Source organism: Musca domestica, unplaced genomic scaffold (assembly GCF_030504385.1).
Source record: "Musca domestica strain aabys unplaced genomic scaffold, Musca_domestica.polishedcontigs.V.1.1 11, whole genome shotgun sequence".
Taxonomy (NCBI): domain Eukaryota; kingdom Metazoa; phylum Arthropoda; class Insecta; order Diptera; family Muscidae; genus Musca; species Musca domestica.
This window is the reverse complement of record NW_026712133.1, coordinates 12,568,803-12,590,871: the sequence shown is the minus strand read 5'-3', so window position 1 is coordinate 12,590,871 and position 22,069 is coordinate 12,568,803. Positions and strand designations below refer to the sequence as shown.

At 33.5% G+C, this 22,069-nt stretch overlaps 2 protein-coding genes and 1 long non-coding RNA gene across 4 annotated transcripts; 2 read left to right on the top strand and 1 right to left on the bottom strand.

Moving 5' to 3' along the window:
• Positions 1 to 4,733: 4,733 nt before the first annotated feature.
• On the bottom strand, positions 4,734 to 7,024 carry LOC101898753 (uncharacterized). The gene is made up of 4 exons (XR_225456.4): positions 6,617 to 7,024; positions 5,114 to 5,460; positions 4,982 to 5,059; positions 4,734 to 4,913 (listed from the first exon to the last, which is right to left on the bottom strand). It is a non-coding gene; the product is annotated as an uncharacterized LOC101898753 (long non-coding RNA).
• A 3,132-nt stretch (positions 7,025 to 10,156) lies between these two features.
• LOC101901289 (uncharacterized) lies at positions 10,157 to 14,960 on the top strand. 2 transcript variants are annotated; one of them, XM_011295729.3, is made up of 3 exons: positions 10,157 to 10,331; positions 13,215 to 13,346; positions 13,553 to 14,959. In XM_011295729.3, exons 1-3 carry the CDS (start codon positions 10,268 to 10,270, stop codon positions 14,917 to 14,919), a joined length of 1,563 nt encoding a protein of 520 aa, XP_011294031.1. In that variant the 5' UTR covers positions 10,157 to 10,267; the 3' UTR covers positions 14,920 to 14,959. The 2 variants fall into 2 exon arrangements, with proteins under 2 accessions (XP_011294031.1, XP_058987183.1); XM_059131200.1 differs by lacking the exon at positions 10,157 to 10,331 and adding an exon at positions 12,781 to 12,951 and having other exon boundaries at positions 13,553 to 14,960.
• Positions 14,961 to 15,779: 819 nt separating this feature from the next.
• On the top strand, positions 15,780 to 17,563 carry LOC101898582 (ER membrane protein complex subunit 5). The gene is made up of 3 exons (XM_005175832.4): positions 15,780 to 15,990; positions 16,133 to 16,185; positions 17,253 to 17,563. The coding sequence occupies exons 1-3, from the start codon at positions 15,909 to 15,911 to the stop codon at positions 17,487 to 17,489; spliced, it is 372 nt and encodes a 123-aa protein (XP_005175889.1). The 5' UTR covers positions 15,780 to 15,908; the 3' UTR covers positions 17,490 to 17,563.
• The last annotated feature ends 4,506 nt before the right edge of the window (positions 17,564 to 22,069 follow it).

Genomic DNA, 22,069 nt, shown 5'->3' with positions numbered 1-22,069 from the left:
TGATGTACCTACTTCTAGACTTAATTCGGTCGGATGTACCAAAATTCAGTACTTTTGGGCGGATATTCGCCAATTGGTGAACAATTGACCCGAAATCGGTTGAGGATATATATGGGAGCTATATCCAAATCTAAACCGATCTTGATAACATTTGGCTATGATATTTCTGGGCTGTATCTGTTGTCTGGAAACAAATATCATTGTTGTTAAGTACTTATTACGCATGTGAGGGACTTAAACATCGAATTGTATAATAAATATATATATATATATATATATATATATATATATATATATATATATATATATATATATATATATATATATATATATATATATATATATATATATATATATATATATATATATATAGAAGATATATATGGGAGCTATATCTAAATTTAAACCGATTTTCACCAATTTAAATAAATAATATATATATATATATATATATATATATATATATATATATATATATATATATATAGAAGATATATATGGGAGCTATATCTAAATTTAAACCGATTTTCACCAATTTAAATAGGGTTCGTCCTTGGGCTAAACAAATATTGTTTTGAAATTTTCATCTCAATCGAATAATAAATGCGACCTGCATTTTCTTCACAAAAATACATGGACAAAAATAGATGGACTAACATTTATAAATCGAGTCAGAAAGTGATACTATAAAGATCCTCAAAGGTAACTATGGGTCTATCGCGCTTCCTACTCTATGCTGCAAACGAATGCACAAATTCATAATACCCTTGCCACTCTGTGGTGTAGGGTATAAAAATTAACAGAAGAAAGGAAGTAGGAAATTTTATGTACAAAAAATAACAAATGCGCGAACAGTATGACGAAATGTAAAGACAACTCAGTAAGACTAGAATTCTATTTCGAGCGAATTTCACTCCCTAGAGTATGCTTGATTTTTTCTCTCACCAAGAAGTCTTCCCCTCTAATATAGAGAAAAATTTCGGCATTTCGAATGCTTTGTTGCATTTTTTTTACCCACTACATCAGACACTACAGAGACTATCTCAAACGACATATATCTTAACAATTGGGGGAATGGAAACGCTGCAGCTATAGTCTGCAAAGCTCTTGGTTTTTGCCGCAACAAAAATTCCATATATCAGGAGAATACTTTTTTGAGACAATCATATGCGCATTCTCCTCAATCTCAATTTCACACAAGAGTACGACTTTCTTTAGTAAAAATTCAAGCACACTAAAAATACAATACCTCTGATCAAAATGTTTGCTGTGCATCATTGCATTCAACAATTTGTTCAATCATCAACTTCTAACGTTAAATGAATTCACATTAGAACGCTTTAAATTTTTAATGATGTGAAATTCGAATGAGACACGACAGATATCATTTCATTGGCTTAACCACAGGAATACTCGGGTGATAGTTTCACATACCGATGATACTAGAACAGGACAATACACATATATACATGTGTGTGTGTGAAAGCTAATTACAAATGTATTGGTGTACATTGCACGTGTGATTAGCTTTTTTATACAGCGGATGTAAAATGCGGTTGTGAGAAATGTCGGGGTACAACATGTAATGAAAAAAAGTAAGTTATTGTGGCTAAAGTTTTATGGGAATAAATCATTACTTTTTTGATTATGGGTAATGTAGAAAGTATGTGGTTGTCATTATTTTTGGGACGCTGGAAAGAATATGTGCTGTCATTACTACTTATAGTAATTGCATGCTGGGAACTAATTTATCAATTCGTCTTTTGGCTGGCAGAAAGCTTTTTGGCAAAAAGTAGGGTTTAAAAGCATGTCAAGTTAGAAGATGGGCTATATCGGTTCAGGATATCGTATAGCCCCCATATAACGGTACCCTCCTATATTCGGTATGTTCATGATTTTAGGGACATCTTCAATGGAATTGCCTGAAAAGGAGTTCATTCTAAGTACTTTACCCACTGAAATACAATTTTCTATATAAGTTCAAGATATTGTATATCCCCTACATAACGGTACCTCCCTATATTCGATGTTTTGATGATTTTAGCTAAATTTGTTGATGGAATTGTCTAAAAATCAATACAATAAGTTATTTCTTAGCACTTTACCCCCTGGAAGAGAAGTGTCTATATAGGTCCAGGACTTCGTATAGCCCCGATATAACGATACCTCCCTATATTTGATATTTTGAGGCTTTTAGCTACATTATTCATCGGAATTTTTTTCAAGTTGCAGGTCCTATGCAGGTCCACGTCTTCGTATAGATCTCAATATTTTTAAGATTTTAACAGAATTTTTAACGGATTTTATTTATTTATTTATTTAATTTTTTTTAATTTCCAAATTCTTTCCAATTGGTAGAGGGTATTCAAAGTTCAGCCCGGCCAAAATTACTGATTTTTTACTTGTTACGCCCCATTTTATTTTTCTTCTGTCTTTTCTTTGAATGCATTCTCCCCCCGAATTAAAAGAGGTGATGAATATTATTTAACCCATACTTATTTCCATGATTATAAAATCGTTAAGCATTGTTCCAAAAAAATGTTGTTTGTATTTGTTTTATACAGAAAACTTCCCTCATACATACAACTGTGGTATAATGCAATTGTAAAATATTTCCATGTCGTTCGTTGACATAAACAATTTTAATATTCATAACCTCACCACTATTATTATCCTTTAAATAATTCGGTTTATAGGCGATGGTGATGATACACTGCTTCTAGCTTAACAGACAGTTTAATAATTTTATTTCAAATTACTGGCATGGCAACGAGATATTGGAAGTAACAACAGTGACGCCTAACCTTTTTTCGTTTTTTTTCGTGTCATCAGGCTCTTCGCTCTCCCAGCTCTGACTCACGAACATCCGTTTTATGGTGTGATATGTCAAACATGTATCTACAACAACTGTTGCCGTAATTATTTTTTGATTTCATTAAAATCGACAGTGCCGTAATTAGGGGTTATGGTTAAAATTCTTTTCTTTTTAAAAAATTAATACATTTCCAGTGGGAAAAATACTTACTGTTATTGATTGTAGAACCGTTCAATGACCTCATTGTTTATTGTTCCAGTTAAAGTAAATTATTTTGAAAGGGACGTCAAAATTATTTTACTTTGATACAATTTTGAAAATGTAAATATAAGATGAGAGTGAGTTATGAAGTTGTCGGGTATTCACACGTATGTAATGTTTAGCCACTTTGAATGGCTTAAAAGTTCGTTCGTACATTTTTGTCTGGTTTCATTGCGACTCTGATTTGAATAATTACAAGGTTTACCAGCTAACATATGTTTCAAATTTTTTCTCCGAATTCGGAAAAGAACTCTACACAAGTTTCCGATTCTTATGTCGAATTTGGAACGAACTCGGAAAAAATTGTGTGAGATTGCCAAATATTTTCCTGGAACACATTCGGAAAGAAAAATTGAGTTTCGTAAAGAATTTGTTTAGAAATTGCAACATTTTTGTAAATTCTTCAATTTTACGGATGTTTGGTCCGAAATTCTGAAAAGAGGGTGTGTTAATATTAAGTTCGTCATTCCGCTTGTAACTCATCGAAATAATCATTTTAGGCCCAACAAAGTATTTATTCTTGATCAGCGTAAAATTCTAAAACGATTTAGCCCTGTTCGTCCGCCTGTCCGTATGTTGTAATCAAGCTAGAGTCAAAACGATCAATATAGGAATCTAAAATTTTGCACAGATTAGTCTTTTGTGTGCTGGCAGGTCAAGTTCGAAGATGGGCAATATCGGTCCACGATATCGTATAGCCCCCATACAACGGGATTTTAGGCAAAATTTTCAATGGAATTGTCTAAAATTCTACACTATGAGTTCTTTGTGACTGCTTTACTCCATAAAAATAATTGTCTATATAGGTCCACGAAATCGTATATCCCCCAATGACTGTACCTCCCGATATTCGGTATTTTGATAATGTTAGCCACATTTTTAAATGGAATTGGCTTAAAATCCACACAAGGAGTTCCTTCAGAGTACATTACCCCGTGAAAGAGTATAGAAAGAAAATAGATCTACGTTTTAATATACCACCCATATAACGATACCTCCAGATATTCGGCATTTCCAGGATTTTCGCGACATTGCGTCAAATTTTGTATTTGAAGTTCATAATGGGTACTACAACCTATGACGGAAAATTGTCTATGCAGGTCCACGTCTTAGTATAGCCCCAATACAACGGTACCTCCCTTTATACGGTATTTTGATGATTTTAGCAACATTATTCATCGGAATTGTTTTGAATTTCGTATTTGAAGTTCGCAGGCGTTACTACAGCCTATGACAGAAAATTGATTATCTAGCACCACGTCTTCGTGCAGCCCCTATATAAAGGTTTTTATTTGAGCGGTATTTTTCGACGGAATTATTTGAAAATGTTCAAGTTCCTTCCGAATGGTGGAGGGTATAAACTTAGCTGCTTTTTGCTTGTTTCCATAGTTTTATCCGAAAATCGGGAAAATTTCGGCAACACTTTCGAAAACCAGAAAATAGGATGATCAATCCCAAATTCTTGATTTTTGACTTGAAATTCGGAAAAAAATACGAATTTGCTCTATAGTTTTATTCGAAAATCGATTAATTCATTTTAAAATCAGAGAATTATTATCAGAGAATAATCGGGAAAAAATCTAAAATTTGATTTAATATTTAAAGTAATTGTTTCTGTTTATTTTTTCAATATTAGAAAATCGCCACTTTATAAAATATAAAAAACATAAACATTAGTAATTCAATACAAATAAAATCTTTACTGAAACTGATTTTTATTAAAATAGGTAGCATTTTAAAATTCTAAAAGAATTTAATTAGATTATTTCCGTTTATTTTTTTGCCGCGATTTTTGGGATAGTAAAAAAATGTTTGATATGGGTTTCCAATGCCGCATCTAAATAATAAAAATAAAATATAAAAAAATTTACACTATCAAATAGTTTTAAACATGAGGATACAAACCTTTAAGGAGCCTAATAAAGTAATTATCCCGTAAAGTAATCGTATATTATCATGGGAATGCATTTTGAAACGGTGTTACTACAGAAATAATATTTAATAAAAGTAAAAAATTGTAGAAAGATTCTTACTTACCATAAGGTTCGGAAAGCCAAAATCGTTCTTTAATTTATTTTCAAAAATGTTAAGCTTCTTTAGTGGTGCGTAGCTTTTCCAGTGAATTAATGTTGTTTTTGATTTCAACCTCCTCCAGAATTATATCAATGCTTCTTTTCAATTCTATAATTTGGGTTGTAAAATATGAAAACATTTTCGAGGTATCGTCGTTCTGTTTTGTATATTGTTCCTTCATAGCTTGCAATTGTTCATCCATTTGTTTTTTATTTGTTTCTAATAAAGTAGTATTTTGTTCCAGCAGTGTCTTATTTTGTTGAACTAATAAGGATAGTAACTCAAAGGTGTTTGTATTAGGAGCTTCCATTCTGGAAAAGAGGTAAAAGAAAAACTATCAGAAACCCAAAGAAAATTTGAGAACTGTAAGAATATGAAAGTCATTTCTAAGCCACTCGTCCGACAGCTGTTAAAATTATTCCAGTGGCAGCACATTATATTGTCTACAAGCGTACAAAAGCATTTTGGTGCGAGATTTCCAGAAAAAAAGTTATTCGTGATGGAATTCGCAACCTTATTAAATTTAGTGCATATGCCTTTGACACAAAGAATACGTATGGAACTATGTGGTTTTATAAAATCGCCCACAAGGTTTTTTAAACCACAATTGAGCCGTACAACACAAACCAAGAGAGCTCTGAAGACTTCCACCTATCTAGTCCATCAATGGTTCCAGGGAACCTATTTTCACAACCATTTTTTTTTTTTTTTTTTTGAAATTTTCGGCTACTTGTTTTTTTTTAATTTGGTAAGCATTCAAGATAAATTTCCGGTGTTTTATTTTCGTTCAGATTTTAGGAGGTGCTTCATCACACCAAGGCACACAACGTGCACGAGAAACTGGCTAAAACATCCAATATCCCTTATTATCTATTATATTTGTGAGATGTTGTGGTTGAGCTCTGTTCTTAAAAGACTCGCCAGTAAGTAAATCAGCGGAAAATGTGGGAAAGTTATCCTTTAGTCACAATATCCCCCCGAATATAATAAATCATGTCGTGTCGCAGACATAATTGCCTATTTCGATATTGTGCACTTTATTTCTGAACTTGTTCCTTATTGTTGTTTATATTTGCTAACGTCTTTCAAAAGGTATTGCAGAACTATATTTGAGTCTTTGGATTTGCTAAATTTGTCTAGCTAAATGTGTCGCCTACAATATAAACAGTATCGTAGTACTTTAAAATGTCTGTCATCTGGATTGCTTCCTCTAAATACTTCTTGAAGCGACGGTTGGACATTCGGGATGGTGGCTTCTTTTTTCTTTCTTATGGGTAAATATGAATACTAGGGATCAAGTCTTCTATTTCTTCTTCTCGCTGACTTACACATACATTTTCTTCCATAACTATCACTCCATACCTACGTAGTTCGCTTAATATTTTGCGAATTAAATCGTCAGCTTGTAGTTCAACATTTGTCTTTGTAGTACTGCGGGAAATTGTTTTTAACATTTGTCTTACTTACCTAATAATTATGATTATTTTCACTATAACCATTTTTTTCGACACTTTTAATTTACTGCGCATCTGCTCTGTTCAAATGCTGAAGAAAAACTGATCATAAATAAAAAACCGAAACAACAAAAGTGGTATACATAAAATGTTTCAAATCATTTCTACAGAGTATGTGCAGAGTACTCGGAAACTTTTCGGAAAGAACGGTACAAAAAAGTCTCGAGCTCTTTGTTAATGCCGTATTTTTACTTTATTATTATTTTTTTCCAAACGAAACAAAAGAAACGAGTATATGCAGATTATTCGGAAACTTTTCTGGAGAAACGCTAGAAAATCTTGCCAAAAAAAGAGTTAACTCTGTGCTGTGAAGCTGGTTTTTTTTCTTTTATGCTTTGTTTTTTTACAAAACAAAAGAGCCGATTTTGCGCAGATTACTCGGAAACTTTTCTGGAGAGACAGAAAATCAGACATCAAAGCCCCAGGAAAAATTGTTAGCTGCGTTATTTCAATAAGTTCTAACTATAGGTGTGTCTGGTTACTTTTCCTGCAGGAATTGTCCAGTAACTTCTTTCTGAGAGAGTAAGGTAGTTTTATGCTCTTTTGCAAGGAAAATGCGAAAAGTAAACAGACGGTATTCCTGCAGAAGCTTGCAACTAATCAGCTGATTTGTCAAAACAAACCAATTTGTCCCCCATAAGGAGAATTAAAACAAAGGAAGCAATACTAATTTTACAAGTTTTTTAAATAAAAATGTTGAAAATAGTCTTTTATTTTCTTATTACATATTAACATTTACGTTTTTCACATTTTGTAAAGTTGTTCTCCAAAAACTATTAGTCTTGCTAATTCCAAAAAAATATTTTCAAATTGAAAGCACAAAAATAAATAAACAAACAATAGAAAACATCTGATTGAATGTCGATGAATGAGAAGAAGAAGAGTTGCAAGCGATTGCAAGAAGAAATTTTTCCAGCAAGAATTTGCAAACTCTCACTGAAAGAACTGTCAAAATTTCTCTCTCCAACCGCTCTCTTTTGCAGAACTTTCGGGTTAACAGACGACTTCCAGTAACAATTTGTAACAATTGTTACAAATTTTAGGGTAACTAGACACACCTTATCCTAAGTCTATTGGCAGTATTAAAAGGGCTCCCATCAATAAGGCTAACCATTAATAAGGCTAAGGTAACCTCATTTCAAATAAAAATATGTACTTTACTTTGCCAAATTTAACTAAAAGAAAAAGGTTCCCATCTCTGATTTGTGTATATATAGAACGAATTTATAAATATACATTTGTACAGAAAGATGTTATGAAATGTATAATTCAACAACATTTTAAACATATGATTGTACGAGGTTACCTTATTAGTCCTACCGTGGTTCCTGATATTAGCACGTAGGCAGGAACAAAATATTTGGTAATGATGTTCAGGTAAGGTCTCCGCCTTCGCTGAAGACGTATAGCTTACAACCGATCTTCCTATTGTGACATGAGGACTTACTACTTTGTTTTGAAATTATTTAAAAAAAAACATTTTAAAATTTTTTACATATCAATGTTCCCAAGCGTTGATGTATCTACCTGTATTCTTCTACCATGACTCACACTGAATCTTTCACTGAGTTTGAACACTCATACATAGACCAATGGTAGAATTAAAAAGGCAACCTTTGCAATGATATGTTTCCTTTTTATACCCTCCACCATACTATGGAGGGTATATTAACATTATCATTCCGTTTGTAACTCCTCGAAAAACTCATGTCAGACCCAACAAAGTATATATATTTTTGATCAGCGTAAAATTCTAAGTCGATTTAGCCATGTCCGTCTGTCTGTCTGTTGTAAACACGCGTGGACCTACCTGTCCACGTCTTCGTATAGCCCCCATATAACGGTACCTCCCTATATTCGGTATTTTGATGATATTAGCGACATTATTTACCGGAATTGTTTCAAATTTGGTATTTGAGATTCTTAATGGATGCTACAGCCTATGACAGAAAATTGTCTGTGCAGGTCCACGTCTTCGTATAGGCCCCATATAACGGTACCTCCCAAAATGCGGTATTTTGATGATTTTAGCGCCATTATTCACCGGAATTGTTTCAAATTACGTATTTAGAGTTCGTAATGGGAACTACAGTCTGTGACAGAAAAATGTCTGCGCAGGTCCAGGTCTTCGTATAGCCCCCATATAACGGTACCTCCCAAAATTCGGTATTTTGATGATTTTAGCGCCATTATTCACCGGAATTGTTTCAAATTACGTATTTAGAGTTCGTAATGGGAACTACAGTCTGTGACAGAAAAATGTCTATGCGGGTACCTCCCTATATTTGGTATTTTGACGAGTTTATGTGGAATATCCACCAAAATTGTTTGAGATATCGTATTTGATATTAGTAATGGATGCTATAGCCTGTGACAGAAAATTGTCTATGCTGGTCCAGGTCTTCGCACAGCTCCGATATAATGGTACCTATATATATATATATATATATATATATATATATATATATATATACGATATTTTGATGATTTTAGCTACATTATTCACCGTATGGTAATGGCTAATGGCATGTAGATGCACGTCGTATAGACCCCAATATAACGGCAATATTCGGTATATTTAAAATTTAAAAGAATTTTTTAAGGATTTTATTTTTATAAAATTTCCAAATTCGTTCCAAATGGTGGAGGGTATTCAAAGTTTGGCCCTGCCGAACTTACTGCTTTTTAACTTGTTTCAAAGTATGTTTTCGAAAATAAGTCATTGCCAAAATGTATATTCATAAATTCATTGTATATAAAGCAGAGATGGAAACCTGAAACTGAATTTGAAAAAATAAATTACAGAAAATGTAGAGCAAACCATAAAGTAGAAAATAATTAAAAAAAAAACATTGATCGTAGGTAAGTAAACTAGGAAAAACTAGATTGACTGACCTAGTTCATACGCTCTTTTCTATGAATCGTTCAATGGAACTATGTCCTCCGTTAACTACGCTACTGCACCATTTCGAATTGATTGCAAATAGAAGGTTAATTTTTGGTCAGAATTTGAGCTCCCTCGACCTTTCCGACGTTTATGTTGTCAAGAGTGAATCATTTTGACAGATATTCTAGTGGATTTTTCCGGTTATGCTCCTCATCACTGAAGTGTTGACTTCCAATGTCAGTACACTGATTCTGAAAAAAGTAGAATTTGTACGTCGTTGGCTGTCGTAAACCTCCAAATGCCATGTAGAACACTTAAATGTTAAATCGATATCGATCCGAATGACTACAAAGAACGTTTAAAACAACAACACCAAACAATTAGGTATCAGTTTGAAATAAATTCAAGTAGTTATTAAAGATTATGGCTGCTGATAAGCTAAACGATTAATTTTTCGTTAACCCTCAAATGACTTAGTGGGTACGATTGGAGTGTAATGTTTATTGTCAAAAGAAAACAATGAATTGCAGTGATAAAGAAATATTGCAATAATGACAAACAAATAGATAATCATTCTTTGATCAATAATTTCAAACGCTTTCTCTAAACGGCAACGTTTTTTCATTACGTTCCGACAAATCAAAGTGATCATACCGGGTGCGCGATTAGACTATTGCCAAGTTTAGGTAATCGTAAAATTGCAGCTAAAGTGACGGAATGGAAATTATTCGAAAAGTTAATCTGCAATTGTTAGCTTTTGTGGTGATAATATTAGCAAAAAGTTGGTAAAGAATTTATTGAAATTTCAACCCGTAAATATAAATGATTTACACCTAAACATAACGAAGCGCAAGAATTACATATCTACTCTTAAATTTGAAGTTTGTGATTTTTTAATAAAAGTTCGAAAATATTGTGAAAATACATTTAAATACTTGATTAAGGGTTAATTGTGACTAACTCATTGTGATCTAACTCATTTTTTGAGTTACCGACAAAAATCGGTATCTTTAAAACCCAAAATTAAAAAAAAAATGTAAAAAGCAGCTAAGTTCTGCCGGGGCGAAGTTTTAATACCCCCACCATTTGGAAGGAACTTGCAAAATGTTAAGAAAATTTTGTCGAAAATGCCGTTTATATGAAACCCGCTTTATGGGGGCTTTACGAAGACGAGGACCACAAACGGATTTCCAGACAATTTCATTGAAAAAATTGTCTACAATCATCAAAATACCGAATATCGGGGGGTACCGTTGTAAGGGGGCTGTATGATATCGTAGACTTATATAAAATACTCAAAAGCAACCCTTTGTGTGGATTTTCAGACAATTGAATTGGAAAATGTGTCATAAATCATCAAAATACCTAATATCAGGGGGTACCCTTATATGGTGGTTATACAATATCGTGGACCTATGTAAACAATTCTCTTCCAGAGGGTAAAGTACTTAGTAAGAATTCCATGTGTGGATTTTCAGACAATTCCATTGAAAATGTGGCTCATAAAAATACCGAATATCGGGGGTACAGATGTATAGGGGCTATACGATACCGTGGACCGATATAGCCCATCTTCGAACTTAACCTGCCTACAGACAATAGACTGATCTGTGCAAAATTTTAGCTTCCTATCTTAATTCGTTTTGACTGTAGCGTGTATTCGTTTTGACTGTAGAATTACGTTGATCAAGAGTATATTTACTTTGTTATGTCTAAAATGATTATTAGATACAAATGGAATGACGAACTTAATATACCCTTCATACTACCTGTATTCTTCTACCATGGACGGTAGTACCCATTAGGAACTTAAAATACGAAATTGGAATCAATTCCTATAAAAAATGCCGCTGAAATAAACAAAATACCGAATATCGGAAGATATCTGGGACCTTTTTCGTACTCAAAATGCACAATATGTTCAGTTTAACAATTTTTTTAATAATACGTCGTACCAAATTTTCAGACTTTCAAGGTTGTTATTCAAGTTTTTTATGTTTATCCTTCTGCCGGGAAGGAATTAGTAAAACCATTGCACAATGGACCCACATCCAATTTTTCTGTTCAAAACTATTTCAACGTCTCCATATCTAAACCCCAAAAACCAACAACGAATTTCAAATCTATTCCTTCACCCAATACCAAATTAAGTAACAATTTGTACGCATATCCAAAACAATCTTCATCTCTCCATCCTAGTCATCCAAAATTAGTACCTTTTAGTACTTTTCGAACACCACCACCAGATCTCAATTCCAGATTCCAACAGAGTCCTTAATATTAAAATTTCGGGATTCCAGCTCTATCCCTTCACACAATACCTAATTTAGTACCACTTAGTACTTTTTGTTAAATTATAGTACTCATTTACAAAACCAACTCCATACCTTAACCACAACCACCAACAATGAAATCCATATCAAAATCAGGAATTCAGCACTATTTCTTTACCCAATACCAAGTTTATTATTATTTAGTACTTTTCGTGCAATTATAGTACACATTCCCAAAATTAGCTCCATATCTCGATTCCAGTTACAAACAGAGACCTCAAAATCAAATTTGAGAATTCCAGCCCAAAACCTTCACATAATAGCAAATTTAGTACCATTTAACACTTTTCGTACAATACAGCTCGCGCTTACAAACTGCATCCTTGTCTCAATTCCAGATAACATCAGTAATCTAATTGTATCCCTATTTCTTCCCGCTTTACCAAATTTTCCACCATTCAGTACTTTTTCCGCAATTATAGTACACATTTCTTAAACCACCTTGCCACATGCCAAAAAACCACGACCCTAATACCGAATTTCAGATTTCGAATACTATCTATCCACTCAATACCAAATTGTACCTGATATAGTACTATTTAGTATTTATACTACACATTTCCAAAACCAATTCTTTATCGCAAATCTACCGTCAACAGGGACCCCAATACAATATTTCAACATTCCAACTTGATCCGTTCATCCTAAGCCAAACTGTTTTACTTTCCAGCTTTGATTTACATACTTTCCAGCCTTTGACCATTCACATAATACCAAGTGGTACCATATTCAATTTTATGTACCATTTTAGAACTTTTCGTAACCTTTGGTACATGTATCCTGCACTCCATATGTGACTCTCATTCCAAATTTTGGAATTCTAGCTCATTCCGTTTGTCCAATACAAATTATTCATTTTGTTGTACTTTTTGTAACCACCTTTTAATACTAATTTCTTAAAACACAGCCTTATCACACGCCTACGCACCAGGACTGGTCCACTTGAAAATTGTCAAAATTCTAGATTCAGCCGCTTTGTCTGGTTATTGATTCTATATTAGTCTATTTTACAATTCTTTATGGATTGAAATTTTTTGTCGACATTAAGCCTCACATATGTCACTTGGGGTAAGCTATTTCACCTCCTTAGGAATAATTCATTATTTTAGGGAATAATTAGTTTTCATTACTTGTGCAGAGGGTATGTAGTTCTCATTAACATTAATGTTTATTAATCCTAATGAGTTTTCAGAAATTTGATCTTAATTCTCTTTTCATTTTTATAAACACAGTCCTGTAACTAAAAAATGGTATCTTTTTGTAGATATTCAAGATATTAAATAAACAAATTGAATATACCTGTATCATTAATTTTTTACATTGCCTTTTAGGTATTTGCAATGCCATTGTTTGCTACAAATGTGATTCAATTTCCCTGGAAGCCTGTGCCACCACCTTGAATGACACGGAACTACCCTTGGAGGACTGCGGTTCAACCTCGCTTTGGTGTGCTACTGCCATAAGTAAGAAATAAAAATTATGAGTTAAGAGATACAAATGCAGTGTCATGCCATGGCTATTTCGGTCAGTGACCTTTGTGACCCAGAGAAGAAAATTGTCAATGGTCATGATATTTGCAAATTATGCGAACTATCTGCGGGAATCTTCCATTTGAACACGCAATTTCGCAAAACTGTTAATCATGATTATTTTCCATTTACCTTTGCAGTTGACGACATCACCTACCGCGGTTGTTCGGCTTCAACGCCCAGCATTGATGCACTGTATCGGAAAACATGCGACATCAATCTTTGCAACAAGGGTGTTTATCCACCCGGCCGTATGAAGTGCCACCAATGCAGCGGCGAAGGCTGCCAACTGAAACCGATGGGAAAACCACATCCATGCCGCAACTTTCACGAAGAAGATGCCTGTTTTCTGGACATACGTTCCGCAACTGAAGTCTATCGAGGGTGCAAATCGGATCGGAATCACACCATCTCAGATAGGGCTATATTCTGTGACTACAATGGCTGTAACGATAATTCGTCAACGGATAGTTTGCGCTGTGCCTATTGTGATTCGCAACAAAGCCAGGGATGTAAAATGGATCTGACGTCCAAGTCCAATATTACCCAATTTGAGGAGTGCCAAATGACAACAACATTGCAGAGCAGCAACACCTGCTTCATTTACAAAAATTTGGATCATGTAGTGCGTGGCTGTTCCGATCGTCATATGACCGATGAAATGCGTCAAAATAAAGATCGTTTAACGGAATGCACAGGACCTGATCTCTGCAATTCTGGCAATTTGCCATTCCAGCAATGCCTAGTCTGTAATTCAGAGACGGGCAGTGATGACTGTCGTTATGTCCCAAGCTTGATTAGATCCACTTATTGTGGCTCGCCAGAAGCCTCGTCGTGTTTCGCCGTGGAATACCAAAATTGGCATGTGGAACGTGGCTGTGCCCGTCCCCCGCAGCGAACTGATATAAATCGTCAATACGAATGCGACATGGGCACCGAATGTAATGCCACACCGTTTATACGCTGCTATCAATGTTCCACGGAACACTACCCCGACTGTGCAGCATGGCAACAACCCGGATTTCTGGAAATCGAAGAGTGTCAGCAAGCTGGAGCCAATTGTGTCATAGCAACATTTGCCGATGGCATTACCAAGCGTGGATGTGAAACCGGTCAGTTAAACTGCACGCTCAACAATGTGCTTGAGTGTCAAAGTTGCCAGGGTAACTTTTGTAATCGTGGATCATTCCCTCCCGAACGTCTTCACTGCTATCAGTGTGGTACGGATGCCAACAATTGCAAGGAGGCATTAGCTGACCAACCCACACCTTGTGCCAGAAATGAATTCCAACCGACGAGTGGTGCCAAAGAAGGTTGCTATGAATATTTCAGTTTGACTCAGGAACACTCGGTACGTGGTTGTGCCTCAAATACCTATGAATATTACAAATGTATGTTGGAATCCGGTTCCAAGTGTAAGCTGTGTAAAGGGAATGGTTGCAACGGTGGCGCTATGGAAGACACTAAGGTATCGGGAGTAGTTTCGAAAATAAATAAAACAAAATAAATGTAAACGTTTAGAGATTTTAAATAAAGTTTAAAAAATATTTTGAAATCGATATAAATAGTGCCTTTCTATTCGATATTTGCATGGCAGAAGAATACAGGTAGATGCATCAATGTTTGGGAGCATTGACATTTCAAAAAAATTTATTTTTTTTAAATATAAGTAGAGTCATATATGTTTTCTTATACGACGTCATTCGAAGGTTATTATAATTCGTGTTTTTCAAAATTTTTTACAAATTTAAATAATTTTTCATTCAACATTTTCAATTCCAAAATTGGTTTGACAGTTCATTGTCTCAGCAGCTGTCTCGATACGTCTACCTATATTCTTCTACCATGGATATTTGGTAACAATAGTTACAACAATTTGTCATTTTACAGCAAAGTCCAGTGAAACGGTGGGAAACGAAAGGTATTTTTACAAATTTAAGTGATAGATTTAAATGAAGTTTGATAGTCTTCCGTTAATTTGAACATTTGAATTTTGAATCATTTTACGAGCGAAGGAATTTCTCATCGTAAAATAATACAAAGTATTCTAATGCTAATATATAATATACAATGTTTTCATAATATATCATTGAAAACATCCAACTTATAATATAATATAGGCAATATTGTTTGTGGTGTAAATTTCAAACTTCTTAAAACTATAAAATCAAGCTATCAATTCATCATTATCATTTTGCTTTTACAGATGCCACAAAATTTTGTCATTCGCATTGCATAAATAGCTGTCAATGATAGTTGTCTAAACGAGCAATAAAAATTTAAATATGACATCGTTACATTTTTTGATGAGGTAGCACTTTTTTAAGTACCTTTCAAAACAACTCTGCTTTGGACTATTTACAGTTTGAGAGATACTGTTGAACTGTCATTTTAATTGACAGCAGCAGCTAGATTGGTGGTTTTCATTAATTTCTTCACACACAAATTGTTGAATTAAATCTTTGCCAAAGATATATTTATTAAATTAATTAAAAGATGGCCAACACAATTGTCAATAAAATTCTCCTAGTTGCCGGTTTTGCCAGTTTATTGCATGCCGCATATTCGGCAGCTCATTGTAAGTATGAATGGTGCAGTTGCTGTTGTTGGTGGGGTTTATAGTTTTGTGTGTGTGTTCATACAGCTGACCCCGCAGATTAAAATTTATTAGTTCGTCCAAAATGTAGAGCACTCCATATTAACTTTGTTTTCTTTTTCAGATCGTACATATTTGCGGCTAACTGAACAGGAATTCACAAAACTACCATTGGATGTAAGTACCAAGTGAAGGTGTTGAAAAGAAACGTTTAAGACATACAATAATCATTTGCAAAGGATGGATGGACTGCATCTCAACTCGGCAGAAATATAGAGAATATTTCTTCCAACCGATGTGTGAAAATGAAAAAAATGTGTCTTATAATGAAGTGTTCTGCGTCTTAAATCAAATAAGTTTTGTAAATCCCAGTGCTAACACATTGCTTCTGGACCTGCTGGCATCCAAAAAGAATTTCAATCATTTCTGAATGTATACTTGGGCTACATGTTTTCGCATGAGCCACAAAAGGATACGCAGGTTATTGCGTGAGCGAACCAAAGTGCTTTAAAAGCTCTCCGTGGAATAAGTTGTAGACGATTTTTGTGTTAAATTACTCCCCGCCATGAAAATTTAGGGAGTTATTTTGTAAGGAATACATTTGGAAATTCTGTTTCCTCAGACAACTATAACAATATAGGTTTCCTTATGATGAAAGAACTTAAATGTCATACTTTTTATATAAATAACAGGGCTTGTTTATATAAGTGACCTACATGCATGAATTACAAATAACTTGCAAAAGCATTACAATCTTTAGTAATAGTGTACCTAACATATTTCTCCTGAACTCAATATAACATTTTAAGCATAAACTTCAAGATATGTGTCGACATTTAATCCTGTGATAGAACTTAATATTTTGAGATTATGTTCTTCTTTTTATATCAAGAAAAAAATACTGTAAACTCGGTTAGAAGAACATTACCAAATGCTTAAAACCATGAAATCTTGAAAACTTATACCACAAAAAATGAAAAAAGCTAATTGCCACTTATACGATGTTAAATATTATTTGATAAATTATTTAATTATTGTTCACTACAATTAAATTTGGAAGCTATTATTGATTATTCTATAAGTATTATCTGAGAAAAAGTTTTATATAGTGCAAAAAGGGTATAATAGCTATTTCGATTGGGATTTTTTCTCCAAAAAAATTTATAATTTGGTGCTTACCTTTCTCATAATTTTCTAGTTATACTCGCTTTCACGATTATTAACATATTATCCTATTATTTCAGATTGTCGTTCAAACCGTTGTCAGTTTGATTGTGGTCATTTACAATGTCATACAGATTGTAGGCAATTTCAAGGAGATTCGTGCAACCGTTGATATGCAAGGCAAGTCCTGGGATACATTGGGCAACTTCCCCTCATTCTATACATTTAATCATCGCGGCAAAGCTCTGTCATCAACCTATGTGCCCGAAGAGGAATCGTCGGAGAGTGGCAAATCCAAAATGGATTTAATTTCTTAAGAAACACTCAAAATTGATTTAACAAAGATTTTAGTTCCAAGTATATAATTAAATAAATATGACTACGTTATTAATTTGTAATGGTATGCCTAGACTGGTTATATAGAGGGTTATTTAAAACAATTTAAGCGATGGCAAAGAAACAAATACATACATAATGAAATGAGTATCTACTATTATTTACTATGTTTGGTGAATTATACACATGATTTGAAATAAAAAAAGTATCTTAGTTATTGTAATTGGTCTTCAGAGGTTTAAACAAAGATTGCCGAGGACCTTAATATACTCTTAATGAAAGAATCTGGTATACAGAAACTTTTTAATTTTTGAAAGACGGATATAGTTTGTTTATGGACCATAGACCTAACCCAGCGGACATAGGTAAACTGAATCAGAGCACAATTTAAACGTTTTCGTGTGATTTTCTCCAGTTTACATTTGTCGATATTAACAAAAGTTGAACTGTTGAATTATACAGAAGGTAATGGAAATCAGAGTATGAAAATTAGGTATGTGAAACGTTTGCAACCGTTTCGTTCTGTATTTTTGTTTGTAACTCTCGCACCAAATAGTATTGCTATAGCAGCCTTAAATAAAAAACGATGTATCGGAGCTATAAATGTATGGAAACCGAGTTTCTCCAAATTTCGTATTTGCTCCCACGATACATTTGGTTGAGTTTCGCAAAACCCATTCAATTTGATCTGATATTACACATTTGGTGCACAAAAAACGTGAAATCAGATGAAGATAAATATGGAAGCTGTATCCAAAATTGAACCGATCTGGAAAAAATTGGGCCGAGGTATTCGTGAGCTGTTTCTGATATCTGGTACCAAATAGCATTGCTGTGAAGTGCATATTACCAATGTGAGAGAGTCAAACACCAAATCGATGAAACCTATATTTGGGAGATATATCTGAACCGATTTTCACTAAATTTGATATACTTGCTTCTAGATTGACATTGGTCGGTTGTGCCGAAATAAATGCCATTTCGACGAATATTACACATATGGCGCACAATAAAATTGAAGATATTCATGGTAGCTGTATCTAAATTTAGACCGATTATCATCAATTTCAATAGGATTCGTCCCTGAGCCAAACAAATGATATGTAGAAAGCTTCGATCTGTACTTTGCTTACAAAAATAAATGGACAGAAGGGTGGACATGCATAAATCGATTCTGATTGTGATTCCATGGAGATCACCAAAAGGAACTATTTTTCTATTTCGTTTCCTTGTAGATGTTACCACTGTGTGGCGTAGTGTATAAAAGGCTTGGCCAATTAGGAAGCCGTGGCACAGGAAGTGCTCGATCCTTATGTTTATTTTTATACCCTCCACCTTGTGAAAGAGGGTATATTAACTTTGTCGTTCCGTTTGTATCATCCCTAAATATTCGTCGTATATATATTCATAATCAGCATAAAATTCTAAGTCGATTTAACAGTGTCCGTCTGTCTGTTTAAATGACGATACGATATTCGGTAGTTTGGTGATTTTTGCCACATTTTTCCACGGATTTGTCCAGAAATTGGTTTTTGGTTTTTCGTAATGGGTTCTAGCTCCTGTGGCGGAACATAGTGTGTATAGGTCCACGTTTTCCTATGGCGTATATAACGATACCCACCGATATTCGGTATATTGATAATCCTAATCCATTTACTCACGAAATTCTTTAAAATTTTGATATTTAAGAAGATTTGGTAGATAACAATCCATGAAGTCTAAAATTGTCTATAGAAGTTCCCGTTTTGATATGGCCCCCATACAACGGCCTCACCCACTTTATAGTTTTTTGAAAATTTTAAGAGCTTAATCCAAACTGTCTTACTGGTATTTGTAGTTTAAAGTGGAACATGTTTGAATTCAGCTATTTTATATAAAAATGTTTTCTTTACCAAAAGGTGAAGAGTTCGGCCCGGCCGAATTTGTTCAACTTCACATAATATCATTGATTTCCCCTGAGTGTTTTTTTTTTTTTTCATTACCTCAATAATTTAATTAAACAAACATTTAAAAAACAGAAAGTATTGTTGGCATTACATTTCTTTCCACATCCAGAAACAGATCCCTGCATGAAATTTTTTTTTCTAATTTGCGGCAAAATATTTCACCGAAGTGAAAAAGAAGAAGCGCTCTGGTTTCGTATATTTGCGGCAAATTTAATTTAGTTCTAAGTTTTTAGACGAAAACTGCGATATTTCTTGATTTTACAATGCCATCTGTTGTCAAAGCTATACACGTCCATTTAAAAGTTTTTTGAACATCAATGCCATCTGTATTTTTCATACACACGAGGAATGGTTGGCGTCCAACATATTTTTATCGATTAGTGAATAATCAATACTTGCATTTGATGTATTACGGCGAAAATGTTTTAGTATATAGCCTATTCCAGAACCTACAAGATCTAATAGCTTCGCAACTTCTTTTTCGATATCATAAAGGAAAAGTCAGTAATTTTTGCCGGTTCTGAAACAGGGTATATGTCAATTGGGAAAACAACTCAAGTAAATCTTCACAAATTTTTAATTTCAATGATTATTTTAGCCGAATGGCGTAGTTTTAGTACTATGATACATGAATGTGTCTGTGCTGTGATATTCTGCGCCATCTATTGGTTGTTTTTGGTTTCGTTAATTATCGATAACTCTTAATCGAACTGATCAAGATTGTGTGAAATAGCCTCACTTTAAAATGAAGTTTTCATAATATTGACGTATTTCAATTTAGTACTATTTAGTTGGCAAAGATATATTCTCATACATTTCTAATTAGATATTTTCCAATAAAATGGAAAATATAACTGTATAAGGTTTGAATTTACTAAATCATATTTGAGACTTCTCTTCCTGTTCTTAGTAATTTGTTTTAAAAAATTGCATACATTTTGAGCTTTCTAGTAGAATTTTATGATAGCTACAAAATTTATGTTTTAACAGATATTTTTAATAATATAATAATTTAATTGTGATTAAAGATTAAACAGTAATAGGTTGAATTTATTATTATCAAAATTACAAATTGTGAGCGGCAGCATAGTTCGACTTTCATTAGAACTACAGTGCTGTTCAAACTTTAAACTATTTATTGACGTTACCATGGTAGAAGAATACAGGTAGGCGAATCGACTCAGCTGCTGGGACAATGAACTGTTAAACCAATTTTGGAAATGGAAATTTTGAATGAAAATTTATTCAAATTTGTAATAATTAAATACAACATCTAATAGTCGTGGTATAAGAAAACATAAATACAAAAATCTATTTATTTTTGAGAAATCTTAAAATTTCTTGACATGTAAATGTTCCCAAGTGTTAATGCATCAACCTGTATTCTTCTACCACGGACGTTACGTTTTCTTTCACGGCATGTCTGAGACACCAACTTAATCTGCTACCAGGCGATAAGGGTTTTCCATATGTAGTGTCAAATTTTCCATATGTAGTGTCAAATTTTCCATATGTAGAAGTTGCACACATGGTGTGATACATGAACGTGAGTGAAGTACATGAGTAAAGTACATATCATGGTAGTAGAAGGTAGATGCATTGAATACGCTTGGGAGCATTGATGTGTCAAAAAAATTTAATTGTTTTTTTTTTCAAATATAAGTAGATTTTTATATGTTTTCTTATACGACGTCATTCGGAGGTTATTATAATTCGCGTTTTTCAACAATTTTTACAAATTTAAATAATTTTTCATTCAACATTTTTAATTTCAAAATTGGTTTGACAGTTCATTGTCCCAGCAGCTGTGTCGATGCGTCTACCTCTATTCTTCTATCATGGTACATATATACTTTTTTGATCACAGCGAGTCCTATTCTCATTGGAAAAATATAATTTAATCAAAAGTGTTTTTAGTTTGTAAAATTGAATTTGCGGTTACAATTCTTCCATAAATTCTTATATATTTTTATAAAACACAGTGTTGTAAAAGGAAATAAAAAATACATGTGAGTGAGTTATATCAAAAGTTATGAGTCATCGTAATTTTGACATACACACATCCATGTGTATTGGATAATAAAATGACAGCACATATGTAAATTCCAGCTTTAAATAGCAGCTTTATCATGTTATTTATTACATCTGTAATCGAACACACAAATGATAAAAATGATGTCAGTACTATGTACTATGTGTGTAAGTAATGCAATAAAAAATAATGTTATGATATCAGTATAAACGGAATTATTTGTTTCAAATTTGGTCTGTTCCAGAACTGTAAGAATGTAAAAGTTTTTACTACGATGACCAATTTTCCCTTTATGATATCAAAGAAAATGGCAAAAATTGTAGTTTCTTGTAAGTACTTGCAATTGTTGGCAAAAATACATTTTGAAAAGGTGTAAAAAACTAAGAGTTGCTCAAATGTTGGAGTGTTGCAAATGCAATCAATCGACATCGTCAGCGCCATTGGGAAGTGATGCCCATTTGACATAAGAAGTGGAATCTTTTCTGAGGTTCAGTTGATTTCGTAAGTGAAAATTGTTTCAAAGTTGCAAACAAATAAGAACATGATCATTTACCCATTCAACAACAATTTCGTTAATTTTTAT